The 16,742-nt window shown below is 37.5% G+C and overlaps 1 protein-coding gene across 4 annotated transcripts in view; it reads left to right on the top strand.

Annotated features, from left to right (window-relative positions):
- Positions 1–16,742, top strand: part of TLK1 (tousled like kinase 1) — a 171,138-nt gene that overhangs the window by 30,984 nt on the left and 123,412 nt on the right. For 2 of the 4 annotated variants that reach the window (XM_003254252.4, XM_030802753.1), the window contains exon 2: positions 12,286–12,404. The exons of 1 other annotated variant lie outside the window; for it this stretch is intronic. In XM_003254252.4, the coding sequence (XP_003254300.1) occupies positions 12,286–12,404 (119 nt within the window). Of the gene's footprint in view, positions 1–12,285; positions 12,405–16,742 lie in introns of those variants that run through there. One more of the 4 variants, XM_030802752.1, reaches the window with a different exon arrangement.

Below are 16,742 nucleotides of genomic sequence, written 5' to 3'. Positions count from 1 at the left end.
TGTTGGCCAGGCTGGTCTTGAACCCCTGACCTTGTGATCTGCCCGCCTCAGCCTCCCAGAGTGCTGGGATTACAGGCATGATCCACTGTACCCAGCCGTTATTACCAAGATTTTATAATAACCGGGTCACTACATGGCAAAGCTGGGATTTGAACTCAGGCAGTCTGGCCACAGAGCCCATGTTCTTAACCTTACAGCTGGCTATATTACAATAAATGTCCACAGAAATCCATTTTAGGAATCTTACGACGATATGGTAAAGATGATGTTGATGAAATAATAGGTTGAAATCACTGTATGAATATTTAGAATATTTAGAATTTTACCCATGTTATGTTATGTTAGTAACCTATCTATAGCCCAGGCTGGAGTGCGGTGGCGGCATCTCACAGCCCACCATGGCCTCTACCTTCTGGGCTCAAGTGATCTTCCCACCTCAGCCTGGGACTATAGGTGTGGACTACCATGCCTGGATAATTTTTTAGATTTTTTTGTAGAGATGAGGTCTCTTCAGGTTGCCCAGGCTGGTCTCGAACTCCTGGGCACAAAGGACCTGCCTGCCTTGGCCTTCAAAGTGCTAGGATTACAAATGTGAGACACCACTCCTGGCCCCTTGTTGATTTTCATTCATTGTTTTCAGTTGTGCTTTAATATGTAGATCGTATTGAACTTGGACTTCTTACAAAAAGTACTTGCAGCCTCCCTTTTGGTCAGGGATTTACTTACCTGCTGTAAAGGGACTTTAAGAAACACTGTTCTGTGGCCCTTCTTTCACCCTGTATTATTGGGATAGAAGAATAGGCCAAGAAGGAGTACTGTGGAGCAGTAAATCATCACTGTCCTTTTTAAGGTTCATAACAATTGGTTACCTCTCAGGAGTGGGATTTTAGGAGACAAGGAAGTATTGGGACTTTTTACTTTTATATTTTTGTATTTATTTCAAGAAGCACTTATTACTTAGTAATGGGGGAAGGGATGAAACCACAAAAGAGTCTTTAGTACGTAGGTTAGAGACAAGATACCAGTTTACTTTCTGGTAGTGAGGAGAGGGTAGTTACCAGCTCAAGTTTTACCAGATTCCTGTTTTGGAGTTTTCTTAGAGAACATTCCTTCTTACTGCAGGATCAAGTACATGCTCTGTTTTTCTCTGTGTCTTTGTCTGTCTCTGACATGGACACGTGCACACACACATACACACACACACACACATACTCTTCCTCTGGACCCTTCTTTTGGGACAGAGATGCTTAGTTGAGTGGATATAAACTGTAACAAAAGGGAGTATAACTTAACCTTTCAGTGTCTCAATTTCTCTATTTTTAAAATCAGGACTATATGTTAATATAGAAATGCAGTCTAGTGTAAAATACATCTACATGTGAGTATGTGTATATACGTTTGTATGTATGTGTGTGTATATATATACATGTACATGTATATACACAGTATGAGAGATTGATTTTAAAAATAGCAGATTGTTACAAGTTTGAGACTAGAGGAAGAGGAACTTGGTTAGTTGTGTTACTACTATATTAGCATAAAGAAATTAGGCATGGAAGTATATGTCATCCTATTATACTTAGCAGGAACTTCTAACCCCAGGAAGAAAGCTAGAAGGGGGCTTATTACATTATATATGCTAATATTTATTGAGCACTTATATTTTAGCATACATATATGTTCACATTTATTGAATGCTTTCTAAGTGACAGATTTAGTTCAGAACTATTCATATAAACTTATATTACTTTAACAACTCTATAAGGTATGTACTTTTATTATCTCCATTTTCTACATAAGGAAGCTAAAATAGAGAGAGGTTAAAGAACTTGACCAAACTTTACACAACTTACCGACCTACGTATGTTTTTGATGAAAGAAAAATTAGTTGTCAGAGATTTTTTTATTAGTAAGAATAAAATTGAAATTTAAATTATTTTCATTTTTTAAGGTCATGGCAGTAGAGAGAAGCAGAAACCCTATGCTTTACCTCTGATGCAAGCCATATCTCCTTATATGAATTATTTGGTTTCAGAGTATTTGAATTCTTTGCTGTAAGAGTTGCAACAAAAGTGTTTAAAAAGACCAATTATGTTAAAAAGATTAGGTGAAGCATTACTCTGACTTGGAATGATTCTAGATTAGACCTGTCTTCTCTACCACAGGCTTATATAATTGAACATGTAGACCTAGATTCAGGGACCTGACACTCTATACTTACTGTTGGCAGACATTTGGGTGAAATCTTTGGGAAGTGTGTGTCTGTGTTTATGTGTGTATGTGCAATACATACATATCTATATATGTAGATAGATGGATAGATAATATGACTCAGAAACAGATAGTTTAGTGAAACTATTTAGTGAATAAAGTACAAAACAGACCGATGTTTATGGAATGTGATAACCAGAGAGGTATTTTAAATCAGTGGGAAAAGGTTGAATTAGTGAGAAATTGGGACATTTTCCTTTGGAAAAAATTAGATATATTATATATCTATATATAATTCTAAATGGATTAATGTTCTAAATGTTAATATCTCAAATCATTAGAAAAAAATGTAGGAAATGTGTTTATTGAATTCATGTGAGAGAAGGGTTAGAAAAAGAAATTGGGCAGGTTTTGTGATAGCTCATTTAACTAACATGTTCATTTAACTGCCAAAAAATTAGAATATTTGGTTTTAAAGTAGGGAATCAAACTGTGGAATAAATAATGTAACGTAGTATAGCCAACAAAAGTTATGGCTAAATATGATACAAAATATTATCAATGAAAATAGGTATGTTCTATTTATTAACCATGTTAAAATGGATGTTTCAAGACAAGATTCAGAAGTAATTCCAGTGTTATACAATATAGACTTCTTGAATTCTTTTTCTTTTTTTTTTTTTTTTGAGACGGAGTCTCACTCTGTTGCCCAGGCTGGAGTGCAGTGACATGATCTCAGCTCACTGCAACCTCTGCCTTCTGGGTTCAAGTGATTCTCATGCCTCAGCCTCCCAAGTAGCTGGGATCACAGGTGCGCACCACCACGCCTGGCTAATTCTTGTATTTTTTGGTAGAATTGGGGTTTCACCATGTTGCAGGCTGGTCTTGATCTCCTGACCTCAGGTGATCCACTCACCTCAGCCTCCCAAAGTGCTGAGATTACAGGCGTGAGCCACCATGCCCAGCCCAGACTTTTGAATTCTTTTGCTTACGATACTTTCAGGTGCATTAAAAAACTAATGAAAAGGAATTATTTAAGTGGAATATTTTATCTTGGAGAAATAATTTCTTCATCATAGTGTTTATTTTTAATAAAAGGAACCTCTGCCTTATCTAGTATAATATGGAAAGTATTAATAGAAGAAAAGCTTTAACTGTTATGTATAAATCAGCTTATCAAGTGTAATATGAAAAGTAGCAGTTAAAATCTGGAGTGAATTAAAATATTTTTAGACTTCAGGAAGTTTTAAATTTAAAACTAAGGTCATGGCTCAGCAGCAATTGAATCTACTATTAGAAAGCTCTTAGTGAAAAAACTCTTTTTCGCCTTTTTGGTAACCGGTATTAACCTTTTAAAAACCTACATTTTAGGCATTTGATTTTATTATGACTGTCGTCAAGGAAGATGAAGACTAAGGCAACTAAAAAATTATATAATGAAAAAATGATTCCTTGTCATAAATACAGGTGATATAACTATCATATAAAGTGATGTTGACTAACCGGAACTATTAATATGTTCTAATATATCACCCTTGGATCCTTGGGAGCCCATACTTCTACAGTAACCAACATGTATTGAGTTTATGAGTGTGTGTGTTTAAAGACACAGGGAGAGAGAGAAAACATGTTTATTAAAATGAAACATGACAAACTAATGGGTCAGATTGTGTTCTTTATGTTCCCTAAAATTTTTCTTCATCGTATTGAATGTAATTGATCTCTAATTTGGGTAGTGACATCCTTTGTTATATGTTTTATGCGATGTTTTGGATTTACATTTGTAAATTTTGGGAAACAGGATAGTAAGAAGAGTAGCATAATTAAAAGACAGGTGGTTGTGTTTTGAAATGGGCTATTCTTTAAGAATGGTACAATCTTTATAGTGGCTTTTGTCATTTCTTTTTCAAAATTATAAACATTTATTGTAATAAAGAATTTGATGGATTATAGTGAAATTACTTTTTTTCCAGAAAATTTCCCTCTTGAGGACAGAATTTTTTGTTAAGGGTCAAAAATGACAGTTTGAGTCCATAAAAGATTGAAATCTTTGAAATGTGCTTTCTAGAACAGGAGTAAGCAAACTTACTTATTTTTACATGGCTAAAAACATCAAAAAAGAATAATTCTTTCGGTGATGGGTGCCCCAAAATCTCAGAAATCACCGTTAAAGAACTTATTCATGTAACCAATCACTACCTGTTCCCCCAAAACCTGTTGAAATAAAAAATAAATAATTCTTTGTGACATGTGAAATTTGAATTTCATTTTCTATTCATAAATAAAGTCTTATTGGAACACAGCTGCTTTTGCTTTATAATGGCAGAGCTGAGGAGTTTTGACAGAAACTGTATATGGCATTCTCATTACTTCAAGCTACTGTTTGGTGTACCACAAATTTCAGTGCTGCCATTATTGCTTGACAGTGTTTTGAGTGCCACATCTGTGACCAGATTGCAATTTTTTATTTTATTTATTTATTTATTACCACTGTATATCCATCATGTCAAAAAAAGGAAAGAAGAGAAAAATAAAGACATGCTTTTAAGGCGCATTGGAATGTGGGTTATTTTGTTATTGAATTTAATAGCAAACATTGCTCTTATTATGAAGTGACACTAGAGCTGCAATAGAAGAGTACGATATACATGAAAGTAACTAGACTAATATACTACACTATGTCTAACTCTCAGGAAAGCAATAGAAAAATTACAAAACTTAAAAATGGAATATCTCATCACAGCATGATTTCTTCATAAAAATGAAAATGAGGCTGCCACCAAAATAAGTTTCCAAGTGGCTTATTTGCCAAGCAAGGAAAGCCATTTACTGATGTTGAGTTAAATTGTATTTTATTGAAGCAGTCAAAAAAATTATGTCCAGAGAAAATAAACTTGTTTTAGGCTATTAGCTTTTTGGCAAGCACAGTTGATTTAAGAGTTGGGGACATTTGAAGCAACATCACTAGTCAATTAAAAAACAAGGCAAATGATTTGGAGTGGTTTTTCTTGGCTCTTGATGAGCCGGCAGATGTTATTGATACAATTCAGTTGTTCTTTATTCAAGGAGTCAATGCCAAGTTTGAAGTGGCAGAAAAGTTGGCCTCTGAATAGTCTGTGCAGAAGAACTACAGGCAAGAATATTTTCAAAGCTGAGAAAACACTAAGTACAATCTGAAGTGGAATCTGCTAGGATGTGCTGCAAGCGGTGGTGATAGAATACATACGGAGCAGAAAAAGGCTCAGTTGGACTAATTTACAAAGCTTGTAAAACTGAGGAGTTCATAGTTTATGGTTATTCATTGTTATTCATCGGCAGATACTTTGCAGAAAATATTTCCATCTATCCATGTGTGTTACTGAATCAGTACTGTCAACTGTGAAGTCAGTTTGCTCTTTTGGACTTAACTAGCATCAGCTGCATTAATTTTTGTTAGAAACAGAGGACGAATATCCTGACTGGCTTAGAAGTGGTAAAGTATTTTTTCGCAATTGTTTGAGCTAAAGGCTGAGATTGAAATTTTTTTTAACAAAGAGACCTGCCCTCAACTGCTATTAAATACTAATTAGCTTTGGAAATTAGCTTTTTGTGAAGATTGGGTGATGTTTTTAAAATGAATTTAACCTAAGATTTCAAGGCAAAATAGTGCCTATATATGAAAGACTGTGGTAAAGTCATTTCAATGGCAACTGGTATTCAAATCCCAAATAATTTCAGGCTGCTTTATATATTTCTCAAGCTGTCAAAGAAGTTAGATCGTCATTCCCACATAAATATGGGTGGACATATTTTCTAGTCTCAAACTGTAGTTCCCACAGCATTTTTCAGAAGTTGACACAAATGCACAGAAAGTTCCATATTTCAAAAATTTGTTTAATTTTGCAGTGGAGAAACTTTCTACCTAACCTTGAATAGGAAGTAATTAATCCGCACTGTGATGACATACTGAAAGGCAAATATCAAATGAAGAACCAATGGATAACTGCCTTCCCAGTAATGAATATGCTCAATTAAAATCATGCTTGTGGGTTAATATCAATATTTGGCAATATCTGTTTCTGTTAAAAGACATTTTCATAGACAAATACATACAGTCTCATTACAGATCAATGTTTTTTTGTTTGTTTGTTTTTAAGCAAAAGTGCTCTCATTTTGTGCCCAGGCTGGAGTACAGTGGCACAGTCATGACTCACTGCAAGCCTATACCTCCTGGGCCCAAGCGCTCCTCCTACCTCAGCCTCCTGAGAGCTGGGACCATAGGTGCATACCACCACACCTTAGGTTTTATTTTTTTAATTTTTGTAGAGACAGGGTCTGCCCATGTTGCCCAGGCTGGTCTTGAACTCTTGGGCTCAAACAATCCACCTGTCTTGGCCTCCCAAAGTGTTGTGATTACAGACGTGAGCCACTGCGTTTAACCTACAGATGAATATTAACAGATGAGGCCAGGCGTGGTGGCTCATGCCTGTAATCCCAGCACTTTAGGAGGCACAGGTGGGCTGATCACTTGAGACTGGGAGTTCAAAAACAGCCTGGCCAACATGGTGAAACCCTGTTTCTACTAAAAAAAGATACAAAAATTAGCCAGGCATGGTGGCATGTGCCTGTAATCCCAGCTACTTGGGAGGCTGAGGTGGGAGAATCTCTTGAACCTGGGAGGCGGAGGTTGTAGTGAGCTGAGATCGTGCCGCTGCACTCCAGGCTGGGCAACAGAGCAAGACTCTGTCTCAAAACAAAATTTAACAGATGAGTATTTGTAATAGATTTTGATGATAGGAAACCCCAATTAAGTGAGGTGCTATCTTCTCAAAAAGAATTTCATTTTTTTCATTAGCAAATTTTTGTTTAAAAAAAAGTGTGTGTGTGTGTGTGTGTGTGCGTGTGTGTATTTATTTATTTATTTATTTTGTCATATAGGGTCTTCTCTTGTCACCCAGGCTGGAGTGAAGTGGTGTGATCTTGGCTCACTGCAACCTCTGCCTCCTGGGTTCAAGTGATTCTTGTGCCTCAGCCTCCTAAGTAGCTGGGATTACAGGCACCCACCACCACGCCTGGCTAATTTTTGTATTTTTAGTAGAGATGGGGTTTCACCATGTTGGCCAGGCTGGTCTTGAACTCCTGACCTCAAGTGATCTGCCCTCCTCAGCCTCCCAACATGCTGGGATTATAGATGTGAGCCACTGCACTTGGCCTATTATAAAATATTATACTCATTATTGTATCTTGAATTTTGTCAATAAAAAGTTTTTAGAAATTGTTTCTGTATCCAGCCTGGGTGACAGAGTGTCTCCAAAAAAAAAAAAAAAATTGTTTCTGTCTTGTTATGTAAGTATCTGTATGATTTTGCCTATTGGCCAGCAAAGACTAAAATATTTGTGACTGGGCCCTTTACAGAAAAAGTTACAGATCCATGTTCTACAGAAGTACTTCTGAAACATGAATGTATATAGTAATTACTGGGGATCTTGTTAAGATGCAGATTCTGGTTTGGTTGGTTTGTGGAGGAACCCATGATTTTGCATTTCTTATAAGCATCTTGGTGATACAGTTGCTGCTGGGCTCATGCACTGTAGTTTGAGTAGCAAGGCTCTACTGTTTAGGATTAACATTTGCTAAGCACCTATTATGTGCCAGGAATTACACCAGGGGCTCTTGAGTATATTGCCCTTTAAAATATCTTATTAGGGCCGGGCGCGGTGGCTCACACCTGTAATCCCAGCACTTTGGGAGGCTGAGGTGGGCAATTCACGAGGCCAAGAGATCGAGACCATCCTGGCCAACGTGGTGCATCCTGGCCAACATGGTGAAACCCCGTCTTTACTAAAAACACAAAAATTAGCTGGGCGTGGTGGTGAGCACCTGTAGTCCCAGCCACTCAGGAGTCTGAGGCAGGAGAATCACTTGAACCCAGGAGGCGGAGGTTGCAGTGAGCCGAGATTGCACCATTGCACTCCAGCCTGGCGACAGAGTGAGACTCTGTCTCAAAAAACAAACAAACAAAAAGTAATTAGAAGGTGTTAAGAATTAAGGAGAGATTGTGCTTTTAAGAGTTTTTGGTTAGAAACCCATTTGTTCTTGGGTGCATAATTTCCTGTAAGACCTCATGAAGAGGGTTGAGGTCCTAGAGGAAGCTATATATCTGAGAAAAACAATAGGAAACAAAATATATTATTATTTACCGATCTAGGTCAAAGCAGGGCCCCATGCCCTCATCTTCCATGGTAAATTTCAGTGTGCCATCAACCAGTTACCAAGTCAAAGAGTAGGCATAGTATATAGCACATATATGCTTTATAAATGTTTTCTTCCAATCTGTTGTTTGCCTTTTCATTTTGTAGCCATGTTCTTTTGAACTAGCACCATTTTAAATTTTTGATGAAGTCCAGTTTATTGAATTAAGAACTTATGAGTATTATTTGAGACAGGTTCTCGCTGTGTCACCCAGCCTGGAGTGCAGTGGTGCAATCTTGGCTCACTGCAGCCTCGACGTCCTGGACTCAAGCAGTCCTCCCACCTCAGCTCCTTAGTAGCTGGAACTACAGATGCTCACTGCCACACCCAGCTAATTTTTGTATTTTTTGTAGAGACAGGGTTTTGCCATGTTGCTCAGGCTGATCTTGAACTCCTGGACTCAAGTGATTCTCTTTGCCTTGGCCTCCCAAAGTGCTGGGATTATAGGCAGGCGCCACCACACCTAATTTTTTTTTTAATTGTGGCAAAATATAAAATTTACCATGTTAACTATTTTTAAATGTAAAGTTCAGTGGTATTAAGTACATTCATATTGTGCTACCATCACCGCTATTCATCTGTAGAAATTTTCCGTCTTCCTCAGCTGAAACTCTGTACCCATTAAATACTAACTTCCCATTCCACCACACCCCCAACCCCTGGCAACCACCTTTTGTGACTGGCTTATTTTACTTAGCTTAGGGTCTTCAGAGTTCTCCGTGTTGTAGCGTGCACCCATATTTTCTTCATTTTTCAGGCTGAATAATATTCCATTGTATGTAGATACCACATTTTGTTTATCCATTCATCTGTTGATAGCCACTTGGGTTGCTTCTACCTTTAGGCTAATGTGAATAATGCTGCTGTAAATGTGTTTGTACAAATACCTGTTTGAGCCATTGCTTTCGCTTGTATTGGTTATATACTCAGAAGTGAAATTACTGGATCATATGGTAATTCAGTGTTTAATTTTTTGAGGAACCGCTATACTGTTTTGCACAGTGGCCGCACCATTTTATGTTCCCACCAGCAATGCACAAGGATTCCAATTTCTCCACATCCTCACTAGCACTTGTATATTTGGGGTTTTAGTTTTTGATAACAGCCATCCTAATGGGTATGAAGTGGTATCTCACTGTGATTTTGATTTGCATTTCCCTCATGATTAATGTTGAGCATATTTTCATGTGCTTATTGGTCATTTGCATATCTTCTTTGGAAAAATTTCTATTCCAGTCTTTTGCCCATTTTTTAATTGTTTTGTTTTTGTTATTGAGTTGTAGAAGTTCTTTATATATTCTGGATATCAGTCCTTTATCAGATATATAATTTTCAGATATTTTTTCCATTCTGTGGGTTGCCATCTCACTCTGTTGATTGTGTCCTTTTAGGCACAAAAGTTTTTAATTTTGATGAAATCCAACTTACCTATTTTCCTTCCTTCCTTTTTTTTTTCTGACAGAGTCCCACTCCGTCATCCAGGCTGGAGTGCAGTGGTACGACCTTGGTTCACTGCAGCCTTTGCCTCCTGGGTTCAAGTGATTCTCTTGCCTCAGCCTCCTGAGTAGCTGAGATTACAGGCACACACCACCATGCTCGGCTAATTTTTTTGTATTTTTTGTAGAGATGTTTAGTAGAGATGTTGGCCAGGCTAGTCTCGAACTGCTGACCTCAAGTGATCTGCCGGCCTCGGCCTCCCAAAGTGCTGGGATTTCAGGCATGAGCCACTGTACCTGGCCCTATTTTTTCTTTAGTTGCCTGTGCTTTTGGTGTTAGATCAAAGAAACCATTGCTAAATTCAGTGCCATGAAGCTTTATCCATATGTTTTCTTCTAAGAGTTAGAAAGTTTTAGGTCTTATATTCATGCATTTGATCCATTTTGAGTTAATTTTTTTTATATGGTTGAAGTAAGAATCCAACTCAATTTATTTGCATGTGGATATCCAGTTTTCCCTGCACCATTTGTTGAAAAGACTGATCTTTCTTCACTGAATGGTGTTGGTGTTCTTACTGAAAATCATTTCACGTGAGGGTTTATTTTCTGGTCTCCCTGTTTTATCCCATTGCTCTATATATATGTCTGTCTTTATGCCAGTACCATATTCTTATTTTTAAAATGTGATTTAATGTTTTCAAAATAGTCCTGTGCCAGGGAAGGATTGATAGTTTTTTATAAAGCAAAACTTCAATAGATTGTAAGTTTCAGTGCCAAGCTTAAGACTTTGCAGACCTGGCATATTAATAGGTGTTTGATTTGAGAATCATGTTTGAAGCCAAAGGAGATCTGAAAAGAAAACAGAAGGCCGTGGGGAATGTTTGCAGTTAAGAGAGAACAAGAAGGTAGTGGGGGGAACAGGTGTGGCTGAATTATGAAAACTAGAACTGTTGATGTTTTTGCTTTGGTTTTTCCTCTCAATAAAGGAATAATACACAGTTTCTGATGTAATAGCAGGAAGAGAAAAAATGAAGCATTGATGATACTAAGGACGATATGGTTATAAACCAGTTTAAGGGAAGAATTAAATGATAGTACAGTAAAATTGAAGCTAAGTTAGACTTCTAAAAAGACATAAGTGAGGGCAGAAGGAGACAAGGAGTGAGTAGATGCCAGAGAGGTAGGGTACTTGTGAATACAAGATTTCTTGGATGTCAAGAAGGAATGAGGTCAAAAGCAAGTGTTAAAAGGCTTTAGCTTTTTAGAGGGATTTACCTCTTTTTTTGAGCTAGAAGAAGTAGACAGAGGAAGGTGTATTTTCAGGTACAGGGATCCAAATAAGCATGAAAGAGTGGCCAGCATCCATCTAGTCCTCTGTCCAGGTGAGGATAAAAAGTAAGAAAGGGAATTTCAAAAGATAAGATCTATAGGAGTAGTTGTTAACCTTTAGGAGAGGAATGTCAGGATGTGTGGAAGGAGCTAGTATAGTTCAAAAATGTTCCCCAAGTCATTCTGGATTCTCGTAATATCCTTACCTGCTCCCTTTGAGAGCCATTCATTTATGTCACTTCTGGGGTTTTTGTTAGAAGAGAATTAGCAGACATAGATAAAGTAATTTTTAAGAATTTGTTTGAACTTCATCTAGACTTTGGAGTGCTTTAGTCTACGTAATAACAATAACATCAGGGTGTTAAATTTTTCCCCTTAATTTTCAAGGTGGTTTAATAATAGTAAGTGTTACTTCAGTCATCTGTGTGTATGGTAAACGTGTCTGTGTTTCATTTACCTGTTGGAAACTATCAACCGTACAAAAAATCTTAAGGATTGTGACAATAATAAAACAGTTCTTTATATTTAAAATGTAGTTAGTTACATAAGATATACATAAAATAATTAAGTGGTAATGTCGCATAGTTACAATTCTGGGTATGCTTAGAATAGGGAGATTACATTAGGAGAGTAGTATTTTTTAAACTATGGACCCATGGTCCATTGTTGGTTTATGAAATCAATTTAATTGCTATTTACTAGTGTCACCTCACCCTTTTATAAGTGGACTAGAATAGGCTAGAAAATAGATGTTGTACAGGACTCTTACTACTGCATTGCAGTAAGATTTGGTATTCTGTGAAACTTTTAAATATATGAATGTTTGTAACTGTGTACTAAATTAGATGGAAAATATATTTCTTTCTGTGCGTTGCAGCCAAAAGTGTTGGAAATCCATTGTAGAATGTTTTGATAAGTTGATGTGTACATTTAAAAATAAAGTCTCTCAATTTTGTCTGCTTGTAGCATTCATTCCTAAATTTTTAACATCTTAACTAATCACATATATATTTGTGTAAGTATAAAGTATACACACATACATATATATGTGTACATATGTATATTTTTTTCTTAATAGGTGCAATGGATGAGCTTCATAGTCTGGATCCAAGAAGGCAAGAGTTATTGGAAGCTAGATTTACTGGAGTTGCAAGTGGGAGCACTGGAAGTACGGGCAGTTGCAGTGTTGGAGCTAAAGTGAGCAAAATTCTCATCTTTATTTGACAGTCTTTCTTTCTATTAAATGATCTAAAATAGTATGTAAAGGATTCCTAAATATGTGCTTAACAGCACATGTAACTTTTATAATGTGTAGAATAAGATCAGTGTTCATAAATGCGTTTTTAATGTAGTATACCATATTTCAGGGGCGTTATAATACAGCATAATATGTTTCAGGGATAAAAAGGAGTTTGGTAGATTGTACTGCCTGTCTCCCACTATGTACTTTCTTATCCTGCCTGCCCTTATTATCCATGGTCCTATCTGTACATCTAATCCACTGTTTCTAACTGCTGCATAAAACTTTAATAGTGTATATCTTTTAGGCCAGGAGTCCTCAACCCCTGGGCCAAGGACCAGTACCAGTCCTGTTAGTAACCTGGCCGCACAGCAGGAGGTGAGCGGCAGGAGAGTGAGCGTTACTGCCTGAGCTCCACCTGTTAGATTCGGCAGCGTTAGATTCTCATAGGAGCATGAACTCTATTGTGAACTGTGCACTTGTGAGGGATCCAGGTTGTGCACTCCTTATGAGAATCTAATGCCTGATACGAGGTGGAACAGTTTCATCTCTAAACCATTCCCCACCCCACCTCCACCTTCCCTCTTTTTTCATGGAAAAATTGTCTTCCATGAAACTGATCCTGGGTGCCAAAAAGGCTAGGTATTGCTGTGTTCAGCCTTTCAGTGATAGACCCAGATTGTCTACCTCAAACTGTGATGAGTTTTCATGTACCTGGGCTCTTATAGACCTTTGTGACCGTTTATTTAGGATGTATTCCCAAGAGCACAGTTGCTAGATCATAGAGTATGTATAGACTGAAATTGGATAAATACAAGGTTGCTATTCAGAACAGTTGTACTAATCTGCATTTTCAGCAGAGTGCATGAGTATTTCTGTATTTCCATGTCGCAGAAACACTTGACACCATCCACATTCCTCATTTAAGTATAAAATATCTTCTTGTTTTACTTGTACCATCAATTATTTTGAGCATTTCTTCTTTTTTTTTTTTTTGAGGGAGTCTCACTTTGTCACCCAGGCTGGAGTGCAGTGGCACAATCTTGGCTCACTGCAACCTCCGCCTCCCAGGTTCAAGCGATTCTCCTGCCTCAGCCTCCCAAGTAGCTGGGATTACAGGTGCGTACCACCACGCCTGGCTAATTTTTGTATTTTTAGTAGAGACGGAGTTTCACCATGCTGGCCAGGCTGGTCTTGAACTCCTGACTGCAGGTGATCCACCCACCTCGGCCTCCCAAAGTGCTGGGATTACAGGCGTGAGCCACCACGCTTGGCCTATTTTGAGCATTTCTTTGTATGCCTGTTAGCTTATTGGGAGTCTTAGAAATTATTTTAATTCTTTTTCTGTTTTTATATTAGTATTACTTTCTTTTTTGAACTGATTTTCCCATGTTCCATGTATATTCTACATGTTGATTTCTTGTTGACTTCATACATCGTAACTAATTTCTCCCACTTTGTCATATGTCTCTTACTTTGTTCGTGGTCTCTGTTGAACTGGAGTTGTGTGAATTCATAGCACATTGAACTCTCTAAATTTGTTGTAATCAGTCTCACCAATTTTTTGCCTTACGGTTTGTATCTCCAAAGTTTTGACTAACTCTTGGTATTTAACAAAAATAAGCATCACCATTAACCATTTGGGTCAAATAGACCTTTTTGTATTTTTATATTTATAAGTTATTTTACTACTAATTTATAGACACAGGAATGAAAGTATTATGAAAAACAACTTTATTAGATATTTTAATAAGAATTACATTGTACATCTCTTTGTATCAAGTAAATTTTGGCTCACAAACATAAAAGATGAAAGAATACTGTGATGTGTCCTTTGAGCATAATGAGGTGGTCCAGAATATGGTTGCAGAATATTATATAATGCAGTCCTTACTGTGTTTTCTTTTTTTCCTTAGAAATATATTGTTCAATTCATTGATTCTTGAATTTGAGAAAATTCGTCTAGCATTATGTTACCTGATTATGTGAGATTTTACAAATAGTTATCACCACCATCAGCTTCAGAGTCTAGACATGCTTCTGTTGGTGTTTATATTTTCTGATTCATCTAATAATTGTAAGATGTATTCCTCTGTTATTTTCTTCTCTTGGCCATCGTGGGTGGAAAATGAAAATTTTTGAATTCTTAGGTGGAGTCAGTGAAAGCTAACATTAGACTACAAAGATGGTATTCTAGTCTTTCAAAAATATTCTTAAAAGGCCGGGCACGGTGGCTCACGCCTGTAATCCCAGCACTTTGGGAGGCCGAGGTGGGCGGGTCACCTGAGGTCAGGAGTTGAAGACCGGCCTCAACATGGAGAAACCCTGTCTTTACTAAAAATACAAAAAAAAATTAGCCAGGCGTGGTGGTGCATGCCTGTAATCCTAGCTACTCGGGAGGCTGAGGCAGGAGAATTGCTTGAACCTGGGAGACAGGGGTTGCGGTGAGCCGAGATCGCGCCATTGCACTCCAGCCTGGGCAACAAGAGTGAAACTCAGGTTCAAAAAAAAAAGTCTTAAAAGATGAAGCAAGATGAAAGATGATGCAGTACTTGAAAGATAATGGAAGGCAAGAAGAAAACTGAAAGGTGATTTTACTATTGCACCATCCTTTTAGGTTATTAAATCTGTATTTTTCTGTTGTTTCCATAACAAACTAAGTAAACTTAGGAGTTTGAAACAACACAAATTTATTATAGTTTTGTAGGTTAGAAGTCTGTTACTAGTTTTATGGGCTAAAATCAAGGTGTTTATAAGACCGTAATCCTTTTTGGAGGCTCAAGGGGAGGATCAGTTTCCTTGCCTTTCTTAGTTTCTTTCTTCTTCTTCTTTTTTTTTCCCTCTGAGACAGGGTCTCACTCTGTCACTCAGGCTGGAGTGCAGTGGCATGATCTCGGCTCACTGCACCTTCTGCCTCCTGGGGGGTCAGGTGATCCTCCCACCTTAGCCTCCCCAGTAGCTGGCAGTACAGGTGCATGCCACCGTGCCTGGCTAATTCTTGTATTTCTAGTAGTGAAGAGGTTTCACCTTGTTGCCTAGGCTGGTCTTGAACACCTGGGCTCAGGTGATTTGCCCACCTCGGCCTCCCAAAGTGTTGGAATACAGGTGTGAGCCACTGCACCTGGCCACTTTTTTAATTTCTAGAGGCTGCTGTATCCTTTGGCTTGGCTATTCCTCCAGTTTCAAAGCCAGCAACAGCCCATCTCCTTGACCATTCTTCCAAAGTTACATCTCCCTCTGACAGCAGTCTGGAAAGGTTGGGCCTCTACTTTTATGTACTCATGTGATTAGATTAGACCAACCTAAATAATCTGGGATAATCTCCCCAATTCAAAAGCCTTACCCCTAATCGATTCTGCAAAGTCCTTTTTTTGGCCATGTAAGGTAACATAGTCACAGGCTCTGGAGTTTAGGGCATGTGTAGCATTGGGGAAATTATTCTGCCTACCATACACCATCATTCTTCATTTTTTTCTTTGATTTTGTATTTTGTTCTTTAGTATAGTTGGGAATAATTGATGAAAATAATAAGTAATGATGAAGTAATTCCTAGTATGTGATAAATTCAAAATATAGGAAAAATAAGATCTGTAAGTTTCCATAATATATTTTAGATTTATGAAAGGGTCCATTTGACATCTGGTAATTGCAAGATGGAATGAGTTTTATTCTATTAACAATAAATATAATTTTTGTTTTTTTGGGTGATCCCTAAGAAAGAATAAAAGTCCTCAAATATCAGTCTTTACAAATAGTTAGAATGGCTCAAAAAAGAAATTCGAAAACTAGAATTTGATCTCATAGACCTTGATGGTGTTCTAATTGTTAAATACTGCTTCTCCATCCCTGGGCCATAAAGATATTCTGCAGTTTCTGTTATTCATATTATAGGTTTACTATCATACTTGCTCTTTAATCCATCTAGGGTTCACCTTTTATATAATATTGGTAGTGATCCAGTTTTATTTTTCTCCGTCTAGTGAACAAGTTTTCTCCACAGTGCTTCTTAAATCATCTTTTTTTAAAATTGATTTGTGATGCCATCTTTATCATACATATGACTTACATAATTAACACATATATGATTTACATATATATGATAAGTATATGTGGGCCGGGTGTGGTGGCTCATGCTTGTAATCCCAGCACTTTGGGAGGCCGAGGCTGGTGGATCACTTGAGATCAGGAGTTCAAGACTAGCCTGGTGAACATGGTGGAACCCCATCTCTACTAAAAAATACAAAAAATTAGCTGGGCATGGTGGCAGGTGCCTGTAATCCCAGCTACTCGGGAGG

Source organism: Nomascus leucogenys, chromosome 22a (genome assembly GCF_006542625.1).
Source record: "Nomascus leucogenys isolate Asia chromosome 22a, Asia_NLE_v1, whole genome shotgun sequence".
In the NCBI taxonomy this organism is placed as follows: domain Eukaryota; kingdom Metazoa; phylum Chordata; class Mammalia; order Primates; family Hylobatidae; genus Nomascus; species Nomascus leucogenys.
The sequence above is the reverse complement of the archived record's forward strand: the minus strand, read 5'-3'. Positions and strand labels throughout refer to the sequence as shown.